Source organism: Balaenoptera musculus, chromosome 16, assembly GCF_009873245.2.
Source record: "Balaenoptera musculus isolate JJ_BM4_2016_0621 chromosome 16, mBalMus1.pri.v3, whole genome shotgun sequence".
NCBI lineage: Eukaryota > Metazoa > Chordata > Mammalia > Artiodactyla > Balaenopteridae > Balaenoptera > Balaenoptera musculus.
In genome coordinates this window covers 77,890,876-77,910,379 of record NC_045800.1, presented here as the reverse complement: position 1 = coordinate 77,910,379, position 19,504 = coordinate 77,890,876, and the positions used below count along the sequence as shown (strand labels likewise).

Sequence of the window (19,504 nt, the reverse complement as noted above, 5' to 3'; positions counted from 1 at the left end):
ATAAGCATTTTGAAGCAATAATAGGAGTCTGTTAGTTCCAATTATGCTGCTTCCCTTGGGTCAAGAAACAGTTCTTGAACATTACCTGCTACGTAGGCGCTGGGAAATTTTCTATATTGCATTGCCTCTTTCAAAGTCCTTTGCTAGCCCTTTCACTTAATTCTTTTTTTTTTAAAATTAATTAATTAATTTATTTATTTATTTTTGGCTGCATTGGGTCTTCGTTGCTGCTCACGGGCTTTCTCTGGTTGCTGCGAGGGCTTTCTCTAGTTGCGGCGAGCGGGGGCTACTCTTTATTGCGGTGCACAGGCATCTCATTGTGGTGGCTTCTCTTGTTGCAGAACATGGGCTCTAGGGTGCACGGGCTTCAGTAGTTGTGGCTCGCGGGCTCTAGCGCACAGGCTCAGTAGTTCTGGCGCACGGACTTAGTTGCTCCGTGGCACGTGGGGTCTTCCTGGACCAGGGCTCGAACCCATGTCCCCTGCACTGGCAGGCGGATTCTTAACCATTGAGCCACCAGGGAAGTCCCTCACTTAATTCTTATTAGTTGTTCTCATGCTAGAGAAGACAGCTGATAGGTGAAGAAAGATGTAGATTAGATAGATAGCTATAGAGACATGCATAGCTCTGTTTGTTTTTTTACAATTTATCTTACTGGGGGAATCTACTTCACTGTGTAACTTTGCATGATGTATTTACATTCATTGTTTATATGTCTGGTTCTCCATCAAGCTTGTGTATCCGTGAAGGCAGGAACTTGATCTTGATTTTTGCTTCCCCAGCACTTAACACAGTACTAAGGAATAAGGGATTATGGAATAAGTCATTTAATTACTCTGTCCTACAGGATGGAAGTCATTTTCAGTCATTCACATGCCCAGAGCCCTAGAGCTAGGAATCAAGAAACAGGTGTTAGCAACCTCTTAGGCGAAATTTGAATATTGATATTCTGTAAAGCACCTAGATTTGTTTTTGAGGTACTCACTTTTTATGGAAAATATAAATTATTCAATATTAAAACTATCAGATATAACAGTATATGTAGCCATGGTGATTTTGCTGGAGACATCATTTGCTTTTGGAGTTATTCAAAGAACTCATTTTAAATTTTTGGATGCGCTTTAATAACATCTTTTGATCTTACGTAGATTTTCAAAATTATCTGAGAACTCAGACTGGCAATAATACGACTGTCAACATAATCATCTCTACTGTAGACTACCTACTGAGAGTTCAGGTACGTTGCTTTACGTTAGTAACAATTTAAGGGCTTGGTTAGTTGGCAAGATATGGTGGAGTTGTGAAACTGACATGTTGAAATGTGTTTTGATTTATGAGGTCAGAATTTGTAGAGATATTTTGTCTTTGATCACAGTCTTTCCCCAAGTCTTAGGTTGAAACTGCCACTATCGTCTTTGCCTCTGATCCTGCCTCTTACTTTGCTTATTTTCGTTCTATAAGTGGGAATATTTTTTTCCTACAGTTTTTAGCTTGATGGCATTTTAAATTCCTTTTCAATTTGTAAAGCATGAACATGCTCTGTTCCTTCTTCTACGGTTGATAGATAAATAGGAGACTAATATTTGAAACATTACTAAAAATGGGAAAGAAAGGCTTTCAAACTACCTACCATACACTTAAATTTAATAGCCTGAGGTTAGTTCTTTTCAGCTCTCGAAATATTTGCATTAATTTAAAAATTCAGCTTAACACTTCATCACTTAAAAGTATCTTTGATAGTGTAGTAATGTTTTACACGTTACTAGAACCGAATCTGAAGGTGTAGGCCTCTTCAGTAATAAGATTTTATATAACTTTTATTTCCCTCACTTTATTTATAAGGAAGTCAGGTATAGTACTTTTAAAAACTGCAGATTCAAACTCCCTTAATCTTTGCATATGTAAAAGCACAACACTCTTACTTAAAGCTTAATGAGAAAAAAGTCCATTTTTGAAGCAAATATATCAAGAAGCATTGCTGAAAATATATTTGTGATTTTCAAAATCATGTCTCAAAACCTAAATGGTAGCCCAAATTGTATTATTCATTTAGGCAACTAAAGTTCCTTCAAAATATAAGTTATTGTTGAAAATATCCTGTTTGGAAAGATTGATCTTAGTTAGATGTTTGTTTACAGTTGTCAGTATTTATAAGGAGCCCAACTAGTTTCTTCAGGGGCAGTTACACAAGCCAGGAACATCCTGGAATTCTCATCAAAGAAACGTTATTGGCTTTGTTGGAGAGAAAGGAGACCAAATGTCTGGAACCCCAAAATATTGTTCTGTGATTTGTCTAACTTCTGTGCTCACATAGTAAACATCTAACTGCTCTATGGATAAATATGCATTAATGTTATGAATCCTTATGTTTGTGAAGTTCAAGGTCATCAGAGACAAAGTCATTTTAAAAGCTAAGTTTTCTACTTCCAATCTTCTCTCCAGTTGTTATTTATATCTAGGGAGGATGTCGCCATATTTTATGTTTAGGAAAATCATTGAGAATAGTATTTACCTCGCAGATATTTTTGTTTGCTTCCAATCTGTTATTTAAAATGATTTCCTATTACTGAGTCCAGAACTGGACAGGTCTTTGGTAGCTTCAGATTGTGCCTTAATCCTATCATCTCTCTTCCAGGAATCAATCAGTGACTTCTATTGGTATTACTCTGGGAAAGATGTCATTGATGAACAAGGACAAAGGAATTTCTCCAAAGCGATTCAAGTAGCAAAACAAGTCTTTAACACGCTTACAGAGTATATTCAGGTAAACCTTTAAACATTTCTGTTATTTGAAGAAGGAAAGAAAGAGAGAAAAGAGAGTCAACTGGTTAGCATTGAATTCCTTGGAAAAATGCAATATGCCTAAAGTATTTTCCTGCTCTCATCCACGTTCTTACTGACCCCTTCCATAGAGTCTTAGCCAATTGGCCATTTAAAATGCTCACTTGAGATGTGAATTTATATGGAATGAACCTGCTTTACCACTTGGCAGGTTGGGATATCATGAGCTCCTTCAAGGCATGAACCATGATGTTGACTGTGTCATACTTCCAGGGTCTGGTGTATATATTAAGCACTCAATAAATATTAAGGAAGGAGGGGAGAGAAGAAGTGAAGGAGAGAGGGCAGAGTTGTAAACCACTTTTTATAGTATTCCAGTGAAAATAAGGAAGAAGTTTCATAGAAACTTTATGAAAAAGAAAAGAGCACTTAAAAACTTCATTTTAATACATGTATGTGTGTATTGTTGACTTAAAAAAAAAAAAAAGCCCAACCTAGGAGTTGAGAATTATGTTTTACTTAGAGGACTTACTGAGGACTTAAGCCCGGGATGCAGCCTCTCAGATAGCTTTGAGGGACTGCTCTGAAGAGGTAAGGGAGGCTATATAGGATATATAGGGTTTTTTGGCAAAAACAAGAAAACAAACAACAACAAAAAAAACCAGGGTGTCTGAACGTCAAAAGATTACTGTTAATTAAAGAAAATCAAACATCTGAAGTTAATGAATTTAGTGCTTTTCTGTGTATGGGAAGATGCAAGAATCTGGGCTCATTGAAATCATTCCTTTGATGTGAACCTTAACTACCTAGGGCCAGTATCCTGCTTTTCTCCATCCTGAATCCCCTCAGGGTGCACAGTCAGGGGGCAGCTGCAGTAGCTGATGTCTTGGTGGCGGCAACATCCTTTGTTTACTGAAACGGCAGGCAACATTCTTTGTCCACAGTATACATACACACATATATGTGTGTGTGTATATATAAAATTATATAACATGATAATGTATAATATAGGTAAAATTCCAAATTCCATGAATAATATACCATTTTTTTTCCTTGATTTGCTTTATATTCTTCTTGGGGTAGACTTCTAGTCTTAACCTGCAGATTCTTAAAAGATTTTATAAATTTCTGCCTTTTTCGGAAAGCAAGACATTGCCATTTTCTAGAAGACTAGTCAGTCATCTTTCCTTCCTATCTTCTGTCTCCATGGCCAATATTACTCTGACTCAGTCACTGTGATTGAAGTGTCATGTGCAAGGATAAAATAGGAGGAAGAATCGTACAGTTTGCTTTGTTAGACTAAACATAATCTTGTGGGGGAAAGAGTTAAGTAAAAATAACAGATTGTATCCCCAGAACCTAGCATACTTACAGGTGTTTGTAGAATGACTGAGTGAGTGAACTGTTCATGGCCAAGTGAAGCCGCCAAAGCAGAGTGGTGCAGAGGAAAGATGGCAGAATGGCCATTCCTCACCTCCTCCAGGCTCACTCTCTCCTCTGTATTCGTACCTTGGAAGGATCTCACTTTCTCTCTTGTCTCCATGGGCAGGGCAGAGGATCCTTATTTCAGTATTTAAAAATGGAAAAGCCACACTTGATAATGCTAATAACTTTTCTTTAATTCAAATACAAGCAAAGTTTTAAATCCAGTTCAGTCCACTCATGTTCCTTTTTCCTCATCTTCCTTGGCTTCCATTATTACCTTAATATACTCATCGGTGTCTAGAAAGAGAGCAATACAACGTTTGGTGTGAACTGTCCTGATTAAGTAATAAGATTGATTGATGAAACTAGCAAGCCAGTGAATTTTATAGAAACAGGAAAATGGCTTCTATATAACATAAAACGTAAATTCCTTTCAGCCAAGAGTAGACATTTCTTGGTTCCTAAAGTAAGTGAGAGTCCTAAATTTATATAAAACTAGAAGCGTCCATTGACCTTTCACTGTGTGCAAAATCATTTATTCTAACTTGTTTATATAACACAGAACATTCTAAATGAACAGTCAAGGAATAATAGGTAAAGTAGCAAGGCTCATTATGACCTGTTCATTTTTTAACTTCTCAATACTCCTTGTTTATTTGACATTTTTATATAATTTAATCAACTCTCAAATAAATATATATATACACACACACACACACACACACACACACTTTTTTTTTTTTGGCCACACTGCACAGCTTGTGGGATCTTGGTTCCCAGACCAGGGATCGAACCACGGCCCTCAGCAGTGAAAGTGCCGAGTCCTAACCACTGGACCACCGGGGAATTCCCTAAAAATATATTTTAATAAAAATTTATTTTGGAATAATTTTAGATATACAGAAAAATTGCAAAGACAGTACAGAGAGTTTCCATATATGATTCACCCAGCTTTCCCAGCTTTTGGCATTTTAAGTAACCATGATACATTTGTCAAAACTAAGAAATTAACATCAGCACCATTCTATAACCTAAATTACAGACTTTATTCTGATTTTACCAGTTTTTTCATTAATGTCCTTGTTCTGTTCCAGGAGCCAACCCAGGGCACCCCATTGCCTTTAGTGAAACGTATTTTGAAGACATTTGCCTTAGCATCATGTTTATTGATTATTGTTGATACTATGAATAAAAGCTTATCATTCACTTCATGCTTACTTTGGGCTGGCTTTTAGTTGACAGGACTGCATGTTGCTTTTGGACTCCAATTTTTGCTAACTGTAGAAAATTATGCAAGGGGGGAAATCCAAAACCATCAAAATAAACATAATCTTCTGTAAGATTTCAACTCCAGTTTTCATAAGGGGGGAAGAAGAACCGCCTGAGAAGGAGGACATTATATTGTCCAAGTGCCTGGAGTTAAGACCACAGGGTGAGTCGTGAGAAGAGAGAAAGCTGTATTTGTCGTTCCACGAGAAGGTCAACCTGAAAGTAACTGCCTTCTGGCAGTTAGCCAGGGTGTCTGTCTGTTTTTTAATTTATTTTATGGAAGTATAATTGACGTACAATGTTGTGTTAATTTCTGCTGTACAACACAGTGATTCAGTTATACGTGTATACACATTCTTTTTCAGATTCTTTTCCATTATGGTTTATCACAGGTTATTGAATATAGGTCCCTGTGCTAGACAGTAGGACCTTGGTGTCTATCCATTCTCTGTGTAATAGTAGCAAGGGTTTTATATGTTACAGGCACTGAATAGATCAGGAGAAATAGGCCTGCGAGGTAGCAGGTAAGACAGATGCTCCATTCAGGTAGTGAACGGTTCTCAGAAGTCGATGGTCTGAGGCTGAGCAAGTCCTGGAAAATACCTTCTGTGTGTTTCAGGTTTACAAGGAAAAGTAGGAACTTGGGCCTCTGGTTTGCAGCTCTGTCACCTAAGGTTTGCAAAACAACTCTTGGTCACCTAGGGGTTTCAGAAGATCTTAGTCCTTTCTAATATAATATTTTAACATTGGGTTAAAACCTTAAATACCACATGAAGAAAATGTTTGTTTCTTCAGGAAAAATCAAGTTTATTTTCTTCGAAATGGCCTTCTAGTGTCCACCTAATGCCCTCCTGCACTTTTCCACCCTCCCCAGTGTTAGCACACGGGGCACATTGCCGAGGCTGGACCACAGTGGAGTCCTGAAGATCTGTTGCTTTGACCCAGAGTTATTTTAACAGCCAGACAGGACTAAGGTACACTGTAAAATCAGTTTGGCCTGGTACGTTGAATGGGCTCCGTGTACTAACCTCGAAGTTAAAAGAGCTGACCCCTCCCCACTGCCTCTTCAGCCTTGCTTTGTGGCCCGCTTCTTCGTCCCTCTTTGAATGGATCTTGTGCACTGGCCACTCTCAGATAAATAAAATTCCTTCAGTCACTTTGTCACCAGGATTGTCTCACTGCAGTCATCGTGTGGTGGCACCATCACTTAGCTCTTATCCAATTTAAAAATCCCCCTCACCCTTGGGCCTGATTTTGCGCCGGAAAGGCCTTGGGGTAGAGGGCAAGACGTAGGATCTGGGCTTCTCCACCGTCTCTCCACAGGGTCGTCCGCTCTTCCTCCTTCCCCTCCTGCCGGTCTCAGGCTTCCTCCGGGTTGGAATTGTGCGCAGGAGGAAGGATTAGGGAGGGGAGGTCTCCCTCCGGCACGTGGAGTTCAGGGCTGCACGGTGGAGCCTGCCCTCTGGGGTGGCGTGTTGTATTCTTTCTCTAATGAGGGGGCTTGGCCCTCTTACTGCTTCCAGTGCCTGGAAATAACCTCTTTTCCCACCCAGCTTCGAATTGTTCCACAGACTCTGTGCATCTGGGGGTCCCCGTCCACCTTGGAATCACATTAGCCTTTCGGACAGTTTTGTCGGCAAGATTTCCAAGTCCTGCTGGACAAGACAGCTCCCTCCCGAGTACCCAACTTAAGGAATCTTTTGTTGTCACTTTCCGTCCTCACAGTCCCTACTGCGGGACTGTGTGCTACCCAAGCTCAGGATGCAGGAGCCCAGCGCTCCTGAAGGCTCTCTTGACCCCTGCTCTCCCCATGGTGTAAAGGGAAGCGGGCAGCCCTCTCCTCTCCTGCGGCAGCAGGGGTGGAGGCTGGGAGGCCCGGCACCTGCAGAGCTCTTTGCAAAGTCTTTCCCTTTTCGGCTCCAGCGCCTTTATACCTTTGAGGTAGAAAGATCTACTTAGTTTCCTTTCGCAGGTACTGAATCTAGCACCTTGCTTTTGGAATACTGAGATACTTGGCACTTACTTTGTTACTGAACTAAACTTAGGTCTGCCCACCCTCGCGCGGTAAAGTCAATCTACTGACACCCGGTGGTGGTGAAGGGAAGTGCAGTGTTTATTGCAGGGCGCCAAGCAAGGAGTCCAGGGAGCCTAGTGCTTAAAAGGCCCGAACTCCCTGAAGGCTTTCGGGGGAAGGTTTATAAAGACAGGGGGAGGGACAGGGCTTGTGGGGTGTGTGATCAGCTCGTGGACATTCTTCTGACTGGTTGGTGGTGAGGTAATTGGAAGTCAGCATCATCGACCTTCTGATTCCAACAGGTCTGGGGTCTAGGTGCTTGTGAGCAGCATACAGTTAACTTCTTCCATGGGCGAGGGGGTGCAGGGGGGCGGGTTCAGTATCTGCCAAACAGCTCAAAGGATGTGGCTCAGAATATTATCTATAGACCTTGAGAAGAAACTAAAGGTCCGTGACTTGGTTTAATGGCTAAAGTATTATTTTGTCTTGCCTGACTGTTTTCCTTTCTTTCTGCATTTGTTCACTGCTTTGATTAAATGTATTCTTTGACTAAAGGTTTTCTACAGACAAAAGGAAGGCAGAGGACATGGGTGGGCGTCTATTCTGGGAAGGCCTCATAGGGTCCCACTCGGTTACATCTTTTATCCTCAGCTGTAGGGCCTCAAGTGTAGCTTGATAAAGGACAGAGTTCCATGTCGACATCTTTTCAATATCTTCAATGCAGTCCTCTCTTCTAGTCACTTGTCTCCAGACTAAAATCTGAAACATTTTAATGTGCTCTCCAACTTAAACTTATTCTGAGCCATTTGTCTAATGAGTGAATGAGTTGGAAGTTAAGAACTGTGTTGTATATATTTTTTTCTTTTGAAATATAATCCCTATTATTTCTTTTCCTGGTTGATGTGGGTGTGTTTTCAAAACTTAGCGATTGTAGAATTTCTCCTTGGGAAGTAAGAATAGAAGTTGTCTCCATCCAAACAGTCTCTGCTACAACACTCACTCCAGTGTCACATAAAGATCACTTCTGAAGTGAAAGCTAAGAGAGCAAAGTTAGGTTCTAATTGTCTTGGATTCTGGGTTCATAAAGTTAATGACTAAGTATTAATCTTTAAAAATCTCAATGGTTGTATGATTGGTAACCAGGATACGGTTGTACAATGAAGCGCTGAAGAGGATATTTTGTCCTCTCTATGAGTGCTTTATCCAGGTTACTATTTAACAATAAGAAGTAAGTACCTCTCATATAAAGCATAATCTCAAATTCTTTCCATACAGGTAGTCACTTCTGATGATCTGACTTAGCTAAAATAACTTAGCTAAGATCTCCTCTAAATAGAAGAAGCCAAAGTCAGACAAAAATGAAATAATTCACCATTTTTTCCCCAGTGTTTTAGTATTCATACAGAAACAGAACATGAAAATCCTTGAGAAACTGTTTTGGGGATTTAAACATTTCAGGGAAGAATATGTTTATCTCCTAAGAGTGCTATACCATTACCATCACTGTATATCTTTTGTTTTGGGTTCCTGTCTTTTCAGATAACATGCTGGTGATAAGATATGTCAACACTAAGTTAACTTTGTCCCTATTATTGTGAAGTTTGTGTTGGCAATTAAATTATCAGGAATGATTGTTGTTTGTCTGTTTCTGCCCCAGGGTCCTTGCACTGGCAACCAGCAGAGTTTGGCTCACAGCAGGCTCTGGGATGCGGTGGTGGGTTTTCTTCATGTATTTGCCCACATGCAGATGAAGCTGTCTCAGGTAAAGTCACTGTCTTGCACCATCCTAAATGACACACTGGAGACCGTGATCCCTGGCAAATTAAACATGCTCTCCTTTGTCTGAATATTATCTTCCTTAGATGACTTCTTTATACATCTTTTACTCTACATTCAAAAAAAACAAACCTTTTTTTTTAAATAAAAGAATTTTATGCAAGCTGAGAATAGGTGGAAGCCATTATTCAATTTTGAAAACAAAAGGTATTGAGGAATTGACTATAATGGAGAAATAAAAGATAGTCTCCAAACACTGTACATTTTACAGTCCTTTGTAGACCTACTTCTCTCGATGATTACTCACTGGATTTTTCCTCTGCCCTACAGATAATTGGAAGAGGATTTGTAATCTGTTCCAAATCCCTCGTTAAGGGGAGACAGTTTTCTTATAGGGTCATAAACAAGCAGCTGTTCTCAGAAAATGACACTCACCCATTAACAGGACATTTTACTTTGTGAAAGTCAAAGAGAAAAAAAAAATAGCTATGCAGATAGGCAAATAAAGAAGAAACAGATTTTCCACCATGCTTTAATGTTCATTCGGGAGCATATCTTGAAAACATCAGAATACTGTTTTCTCACTCGTGTATTGCATTTGGAGCTCAGAGTTACATGAGCAGAAAAACTGTTAATATAAATCTTGAGTAAATATGTCCCTGTGATGCAGTGAATTTTGATGGGCTCTCCTGACTTGTCTGTCAGGGTGTGGGTATCTGCCAGGTGTCAGGTAGAGGAGAGAATGCTAGATTCAAAGTCAAACGACTCCAGTCCAACTCCCACGATTTCAGTCACATGTCCCATCTCTCTTCCTTGAGTCTCCTTTCCTCCAGCAAAGTGAGGATACTCACATCTGCCCTCTGGCCTACAAGCAGGAAGATATCTTGGTCAGAGATAAAGCCAGGCACTGGTTAAAGTGGCAAGGACAGATTTAGTCAGTGATAACTGTTACTGTAGGGAAAAGAACCTAGTGTGAGCTGAACTCAACTTGGACTTGTACAGAGGTGATAAGAGTTTTAAAGGGAGGAGGAGGGGGGTTAGCAGGGTTCAGTAGAGTTAGGGAAGAGGAAAATTACAAAGGGTTGTTCATTGTAAATGGGATTGGGCCAGCTGAATATTAAAGTCAGGATTCTACCCTCCCACAGAGCCAGGGAGACAGGTTCTACTATCGTCAGGTGTTGGCTGGAACAAACAGACAATTTTTCTGGCAGTCTCGAGTTTTCTCAGGCGGGCACTCTAGGGGGGGGCTGGGGTCATCCTAGGGATACAGCCTTGAGCTGTTAGAAACTATGGTGGTGTTTTGTTCAAGTCTTTATAGACCAAGATTAAAGCCTAGTTGGGAAGAGGGCCCAGAGGAGCTGGCTAGTTTGGTCAAGGAGAGAATCTTTGTCAGTATCTCGTTACTGGTAATCAACCAAGTAAGGAAATGTCATGATGCTTTCAACTAATTGCTAATGACATTTTAGCAAGTAAAGGAAATCAACATGAACCAAATTCATACGTTCACAGGAGAGTTCCAATTCGGATGTATTGCCATCATTTTATGACCATCTGATGGTGCTACCTAGCAGTTGTTCAGTTTGTAGACCTAGTCAAGGTAACAACTATTTAGGAAGAAAAAGTCTCATCCTTCGAGCAGTGTTGAAATTTGGCTTCCTATGTAGCAATATTCATATGAATAAAATGATACCTTGTATTTTTTTTTAAAAAAAGAAAGAGGGGTATAGTTTTAAATAAGAAAATCTGATGATTCATGAGGTTGTAATGTAAATATAAGTACATTCCATATTTCTAGGCACTGAATCTAAGCATAGTGATGTTTGGACACAACGTATCTATGTAAAATAATTTTTTTTCATGGTGAAAAATGAAAAACAAAAAAAAACCCAGAAAATTTTAACGAGAGAAATATCTGAGAGCTTGATAAAATTGGTAAATAAGATATTTTGTGCATTATTAATACAGGTAATACTTGTGTACATTTTTGTCTAGATTTATGTAGGATAAGTTTATCTCTTATCACTGTTATGCCTGTGTTTTCCAGAATATGTTAATTTTTACAAAATCTATAGCATCTTGGTGTAGTAAGTTAGAAAGAAGAAAAGACAAGTCCGGTCTTTACTCAAGTAAAAGAAAGATACCGAATGTTCAGAAACACCTGAGTCTTGCCTACCTGGCCCCAGGGGTTCCACCACTGCTTTAGTTCTGTACTCTTGTTAGATTTATTCATTATCCTTACAGATACTTTAATAAACATGAGTTGGAATCAACAGTAAATACTCTTTAATTCTTAAGTGTGTATTTTTAATAAGCTGAAGACTTATATTTGGCCTCCCTTTAGCTCTGTATTGCTGTAAAGCGTCTACTATCGGTAGATCCGTACTCTTTTTGTGAGAATAAGTATGACATTCTTGCTGCGTAGGTTTCCCATGTTATCTCAAACGCAGTATGTTAATTCTTTCAGGATTCCAGTCAAATTGAGCTGCTAAAAGAATTGATGGATCTTCAGAAAGACATGGTGGTCATGTTGCTGTCCATGTTGGAAGGTAGTTTTGATTTATATCTTCAAGTCCCCTTTAATCTTTTATTTTAAGGATTCCATACGTGGAATCCTTTGGGAGTCAGCATGCCGCAAAGGATAAAATATCAACGCTGAGATGGGACAGATACCTCAGATTTATTGCTGGCTTGATTACTCTTTTTCCAAGTTTGTTTTTAAAAAAAGAGAAATCCTGCCCGTCTCAGTTTGCAAAACTATGGAATGAAATCACTCGTACTTCATTTGTAGTGATATTTTTCATTTCATAGTGATACCCCAGACAGTATGCTCTTCCGACAGAATACCTAAAGAAGGTTTTATTTGTTTATCATTTTGTTTGTTTGTAACCAGTGGGGATTACAGACATTTGGATACACTCCAACTGTGTAAATCGCTGCTTTGAGCTGCCTGCCTTGTGACTCCGATGGGTTCTTCAAATTCTGCAGCAGGAGAAGGCTTGGGAGAGGCCCCAGCCTGCCAAGTCTAGCGGCAGCCTAATCCCCCCCGCCACATGCCTCTCTCTCGGGTTTTCACTCTCTCTCTTTTCTCTTTTCAACTTACTTTCCTTTGCTACTGCATTTCTTTTCTGTCTCAGACAGTAAATGTAGTAGGTAAGAGCTTGGGTTCTGAGATCCGCCACCAGCGCCCGCATCCCACTTTCCCACGCAGGCAGCGTGACCCTGACACAAGTTACGTCTCCATTTTTCACTTTCCTCCTCTGTGAAATGGGGCTCATGATAGGCTGATGCAAGCGTTCAGTGCAATCATGTGAATACGACCAAAGCAAATTAAAAATGTTTGCTGTTATGTTCCCTATCCTTTTTTTTCTTAAATCCTTCCTAATTCCTCTCTCTGTTTCTTAGTCCGCCCTGCACTGCACAACTATACTTTGACTAATTAAGGCAGTAGGCACACCTTGTGCTAGGACTTCAGCGATGCAGCGTTTGCTTGAAACCCTTAGTTGGCACTTTATACCCTTTGGCACTTTATACCCTTTGAGCACAGGATCCTTCTCCCATGACCTCAATTCAAGTTTTAGTCTAAATAATAATAACACCACAACCATAATAACTGCAACAGGAACTGCAGGAATGACAACTTAAAATGAACCTCGTTTAATATGCCAGCTGCTGGTTTAAGTACTTTTTCATCCTAATATCAGGTTTATGAATTGCATAGTAATATTATCACTGTTTTGCAAATGAGGAAACTGAGTGCAGAGAGGCGAAGAAGTCTGCCCAGGTAGCTCAGCTAACAGATGGTGGGACCTGGATTCAAATCCCCATAGCATGGCTCCTGAGCCTATGCTTTTAACCCCGGTGTTTAATGCTTCACAAATGCACTCAGCAGACCCTTCACCATGCATCTTTTTCCTGATGCATGTCTTCGTGTTACATATCAAGCTCTGTTCATGGAATAAAAGCATTCGATGACTATACCTTAGGATAACATCTCATTTCCTCAAGCTTATCCATAATCTGCCATTTTCTAATTATAAACATTCTGGACCATGAAGAAATGCAGGGAGATCTTTTACATTTTAAATCAGACAGAGCATCTAATTTGCTCTCAGCAGATCTGTTTAAAATCCAGGCCTTAGCCCTCAATAATCATGTCACGGCCGGCACATTAATTTAACCTTGCCAAACCTCAGTTTTCTCAAGAGTAAAATCAGAATTAATAAAAAGTACCTGCCTCACAGACATATGAACGTGAAATCGGGTAACGTTTACGAGCAGTGACATTTCAACCCAAAAGGTCTGTGCAAACACTCATTTTTATTATTAATACGAGACTGTATTTCAGTTTCTGGCTTTAGGATAATATAAATGTTTGCCCCATTTTTTTTTTTAATCCTAAAACATGTTGCGTTTTTTTAATCCTAAAACACAATTAGAGGGAAAAAAGTCAGCTTTTCTTCACTTATTGTTTTACGTGCGTTAGTCTAATTACTTTGTAAATATGCTTTTGCTTGTGTTCATGTAATCATTCTTTGAAACTAGAGTTTACAAGTAATTACTCATCTTTTCCTTCGTACCTTGGAAGATAAACAAGGAGCTGTCTTTGATTCAGATGTCATATAAGATTTATATTGTTATTTTCTCTAGAGACACTGGTTATTTTTAGACATTTTAAGATATTTATTATTTACCTGCACAAATTAGCGACAACTTATACAACTGGACCAGTTTACAATTAATTCACAGTAACGTACACTAGCTTCTATCCGGCTTAGACACCGGTTTTATCGGGAATGTTCATTTTGAGCCAATGCATTTCTTTACCCCCAGGCAATGTGGTTAATGGCACCATCGGCAAACAGATGGTTGATATGCTCGTGGAATCTTCCAACAACGTGGAGATGATTCTCAAATTTTTTGACATGTTCTTAAAACTCAAGGACTTGACGTCCTCTGATACCTTTAAAGAGTATGACCCCGACGGTAAGGGAGTCATCTCCAAGAGGGACTTCCACAAAGCGATGGAGAGCCATAAGCACTACACCCAATCCGAGACTGAATTTCTCCTGTCCTGCGCAGAGACCGATGAAAACGAAACCCTAGACTACGAGGAATTTGTCAAACGGTTCCACGAGCCCGCCAAGGACATCGGCTTCAACGTGGCGGTGCTTCTGACAAACCTTTCTGAACACATGCCCAACGACACCCGGCTGCAGACCTTCCTGGAATTGGCCGAGAGCGTCCTGAATTACTTCCAGCCCTTTCTGGGCCGCATCGAGATCATGGGCAGCGCCAAGCGCATCGAGAGGGTTTACTTTGAAATCAGCGAGTCCAGCCGAACCCAGTGGGAGAAGCCCCAGGTCAAGGAGTCCAAAAGGCAATTTATATTTGATGTGGTCAACGAAGGGGGAGAAAAGGAGAAGATGGAGCTCTTCGTGAACTTCTGTGAGGACACCATATTTGAGATGCAGCTGGCCGCTCAGATCTCAGAGTCGGATTTGAACGAGAGGTCGGCGAATAAAGAGGAGAGTGAGAAGCCAGAGGAGCAGGGGCCGAGGGTGGGTTTCTTTTCCATCACGACGGTCAAGTCGGCCCTGTTTGCCCTCAGGTATAATATCTTGACCCTTATGCGGATGCTCAGCTTAAAGAGCCTGAAGAAGCAGATGAAGAAGGTGAAGAAGATGACGGTGAAGGACATGGTCACGGCCTTCCTCACGTCCTACTGGGGGGTCTTCATGAGCCTCCTGCACTTCGTGGCGAGCGTTTTCAGAGGCTTCTCCCGCATCGTTGGGAGCCTCCTGCTGGGAGGAAGCCTGGTGGAAGGGGCGAAGAAGATCAAGGTGGCGGAGCTCTTGGCCAACATGCCAGACCCCACGCAGGACGAGGTTCGAGGAGACGGGGAGGACGGGGAGAGGAAAGCCGTGGAAGGCGCCCTGCCCAACGAAGATCTGACGGACCTAAAGGAACTGACGGAGGAGAGTGACCTGCTTTCCGACATCTTTGGCCTGGACCTGAAGCGAGAAGGCGGGCAGTACAAACTGATTCCTCATAATCCCAACGCTGGCCTGAGCGACCTCATGAGCAACCCCGTCCCTATCCCCGAGGTGCAAGAAAAGTTCCAGGTAACTTTCCTCCAATCACAGCAGCTCTCTGGACCTCAGGTGGGCACGATAAGTGAACTTGACATCAGCTGTCTCGCTAGTGCCAGAGTGGTTTTCGGTACGTGACTTGACTTGCCAAAGAGGAATGGCTTTTTAGTTAGGCGGAGCTAGCCTTTTGTGAAGGTTCCTTATAAATTAGTAAGTTAAACTATGAAAGTACGAGCTGAAGTATTCACACTCCTGACATTAGGCAATTGAACGATCATCATTCCATCCACAAGTATCTTATGAGGATTGGCCAGGTGTCTGACACCACTGGGTATCATAGCAAATTAAAAGAAATGTAAGATGGGCTCACTGCTTTCAAGTTGCCTTAAAGAGTTTATTAGAAAGATAAAAGACTCATGAAAAAATTAGGGAATTATTAAGTGGTAAGTAGCATAGGCAGCAGCCAGTAGAGGTTACCTGTGTTGAGAAAATGGAAACCTCAGTATGGCTTGGAGTAGTTAGATGAGACTTAAGCAGTGGGACTTAAGTTGGTGTTGGAGGCTGAGTAGGATTAGAGTAGGTGACTGAGGGAAAGAAGGTAGTTGTGAAATAAGAAAAGTGGGAAGGAGCTCAGAAAGTTGGTACCTACTGCTGGCCTGGTAGGTAAGTGCGGGGAAGGGGGAAATGCATGGACCAGTAGAAGAAAGGACACACGTGGCAGTTTTATCTCCACAGAGACAGGAGGGTATCATTTATAGGTTACAGTTTGACACAGGGTCACGGGGCTCCCTAAACTCATTCAAAAGTGATGTGTAATCCTGCTTCTCTTTTCCCCATTGACTCATCCAAGGAACAGAAGGCCAAAGAAGAAGAAAAGGAAGAAAAAGAAGAAAGCAAATCCGAACCTGAGAAAGCCGAGTAGGTGTAGTTTCTGTATCCTCTCCTTTGTTTTCGTGTCTTTCACTCGTCCTCTCTCTTCAGGGCATGCAGTGGAGACTCTCAGGCTGCAGGATGACATCTGTCATCTCAGTGGAGAGCCTCAGCCCATGGGCAGGGATAAGCGTAGACCACCCCCCCCCCCGCCCTGGGGGCCACTCCCGCCTCTTTCCTGTGCCGTGAGGATTCTGTTTGTGTGTTCCTCTCTCAGCAGAACAGACTTCAGTGATTCCATGCCATGCTCTCCGCAAGATGACTGACTGCTGTAGTTCTCTGCTTAAAATCAAGCATCTGTTCTGTCCTTGTAAAGAAGGGAGGGGACAAACGCTCTCTGAATGCCGTGGCACAGGATTCTTGGGGCATGGTGGTCCTCAACGCACAGTCCTAGGGCCACCTGCGTAAAAACCACCTGGAGAGTCTGTTAAAGACACAGATTCAAAAAAAAAAAAAAAAAAAGACACAGATTCCTGGGCCCCAGCACAGATTTTGAATCAGCAGGTCTGGGACCCAGGAAACTTCATTTTCAGCAATATTCCTGGTGCTATGGAACACAGTTCTAAATGCAACAATGAGAAATAAAGAGCTGGCTGTGAAGCAATGAACATGTATAATTTCCTCATAACACTGGCTTTCTGTTAGTAATTGAAACCTACGTCTTTCCCCAAGTTTACATAGTTTTATATGCACATTTTTAACAATTGGGGAAATCAAATTTTTAAGTGCCTGTAGTGCACCTGTAGCGTTCTCATGTAGCATTTTATTTTTCTCCTCTATTCTGTTACTTCCTTTGGCCTGTTTTCATTGTCTGTTCTGTTTTTCCTTCTTTTTTTTTAGAATAGCAAATGTTTATTTAGGATTGTGTTAATTTAGTTATAGCTACAAAATTAAAATAACATTAAATGATATAACTCAGAAATAGTTCTTATTTCTAATGTTGTATTTCATGGAAAACAGTTTTATTCAACTTTTTCACATGCCTACTTGCCATCACTTGAGTCACCTTTTGAATAACTTAACACTTTTTTCAGGGAAAATCATTTTTATTTCCAAGTTATTTGAGATAGAAAATTTTAAAGAGTTTTGTTATTAGAAATTTTCAAACACACACGAAAGAGAGAATGTTATAATGCACCCCGTATACCCATCACCAAGTTTTAATAATTATTAACATTTTGCTAATTTTGTTTCATCTAGGTTTTCTCCTGCCTACCCTCCCTACCATATACACACACACATATTTTGGGGCCTCCTGTACGACAAGTTGTTTTAAAGAAAATACTAGACACCATGTCATTTCACCCATAAATACCTTGTATACATTTCTAATTGCTAAGGACTTTAAAAAAACCGTAATTATCATGCCATTATTTATACTGAACAAAATTTGCAATTATTCTTTTGTACTGTCTAATACCCGCTAAATATTTAAGCTTCTTTAGTTGTCTGAAAAATGTATATTTACAGTTGGTTTGTTTGAATTAGGCTTCAAACAGGGGCCACTGTTGTCTGTTTTGTACAGTCAGCACTATTCATTGTCATAGACTTTGAACTGTTGAGTCAGTTGTAAAAATGGCCACATAAGTGACTATTATAGTGAAATGCAGACAGATGTAACAGGGCATGACAGTCCTTTCAATGGCAACTCTTTAACGTTAAAATAATGTTTGACCTCATATGAGTTAAGTATGGGTTATGTTATGTGGGTTACATATATGTGACTACACATATACATAAATATACTTCCATGAAGGCTTGGTATTTTGCACCCAGAGGGGTTTAGGTGTCAAATTTCAGTGCTTCTAATTTCATTATTGTCTGCAAAATTAATGTCTTGACATCCTTTATATATGTGAACAACCAAATGCATACGCCTCTGACTTTAAATCCTAGTAGCTTGAACATTGAAATAAGAATTTAAAAATAAGGTATGTTGAAAAGTCACAGCCAAAAAAAGTCTCCATTGTTATTCTTTCATTTAAATATTTTACTCTACACTTGGAAAGGAATATGCTAGGTATAGATACAAAGATACTTGAAGCCTGTAAAATGTCCTATAGATTTGAACTTCACAGAAATTATCCATCTATAGGGGGCTATGATAAGCAAGAAATCCTACCCCTAATCCTAAAGTTCTGAATATCATAATTCATTGGAAGAGATATCAGTTATTAAAACTGATACTATGATTTAAATATTTGTTCATTTGTATATTTTGGCACAAAACCTGTTCAGTTCTTTAGTTTATGGATGGCTTATTTTTCATTCATTTGTGTTCGTAGGGGAGAAGATGGAGAAAAAGAAGAAAAAGCCAAAGAAGATAAGGGTAAACAAAAACTGAGGCAGCTCCACACACACAGATATGGAGAGCCAGAAGTTCCTGAGTCAGCATTCTGGAAGAAAATCATAGCCTATCAACAGAAACTTCTAGTAAGATGTTTTAAAGTGAATGTTGTTACTGATATACTGTGAGATCATAATCATCCGGGTGCAGTAAATATGCATTGACCTTCACTTGGGTCAGCCCTGCACGTATGTTGTATTTGCCCATCTTAGTGTTTATATGTTAAAATGAATGCCTTGGTCCACGGATCCCTGTCGTCAAACACATAACCTCTGCACACATTCACATGAGGGTCCACTTGATTTAGTGACTGCCAGTGTCTTCACACAAGGACTTTAGGGCAAGTCAATAAACATAACCCCGGGGCTCCCTCTTTGCAGAACACTATGTAAGGCTCTGCCATACATTATAGCAAAGAATACCTTCTAGGGGACAAGTAATTGATATTGATGTTCCAGAGTGGCGTTAGTCAGTCGTTCTAGAACATCGCCCTTTTATTAAAATTCCAGTTATAAAAATATTAATGCAGTGAGCCAACTCTCCACTGATAATAAGAAGGTCTAGTCCAAATTTTTCTTTAAGTGGAAATAAGTAAATAAATGAAAGAATGAAGAGGGAGAAGACAGTTCTTTATGTAGTGTCCTAAACATTTTGTGGAAATGCTCTCCCAATTAATAAAATATATACTTGTATGTGGAAAACAAAGAAAGGAGATGTAGTTCTCTATTCCTATTCCTACAGGATGGAATTGTTAAAAATTTTGTTTGAAAGGCCTCTTACATGTGTATGTATGTATATGTGCATAAATATTATATATAATTTTTTCAAGCAGGAAAAGATTGGGAGATGAATGTCTAGAATAAACCTGTAAGA

General features: G+C 40.1%; 1 protein-coding gene across 1 annotated transcript in view; it reads left to right on the top strand.

Annotated features, from left to right (window-relative positions):
* The window catches only part of RYR2 (ryanodine receptor 2), a 740,642-nt gene that overhangs the window by 679,186 nt on the left and 41,952 nt on the right, over positions 1 to 19,504 (top strand). Inside the window, 7 exon segments of the mRNA XM_036828245.1 lie at positions 1,149 to 1,237; positions 2,636 to 2,764; positions 9,147 to 9,251; positions 11,730 to 11,811; positions 14,096 to 15,387; positions 16,205 to 16,272; positions 18,570 to 18,717. Of these exon segments, the coding sequence (XP_036684140.1) occupies positions 1,149 to 1,237; positions 2,636 to 2,764; positions 9,147 to 9,251; positions 11,730 to 11,811; positions 14,096 to 15,387; positions 16,205 to 16,272; positions 18,570 to 18,717 (1,913 nt within the window).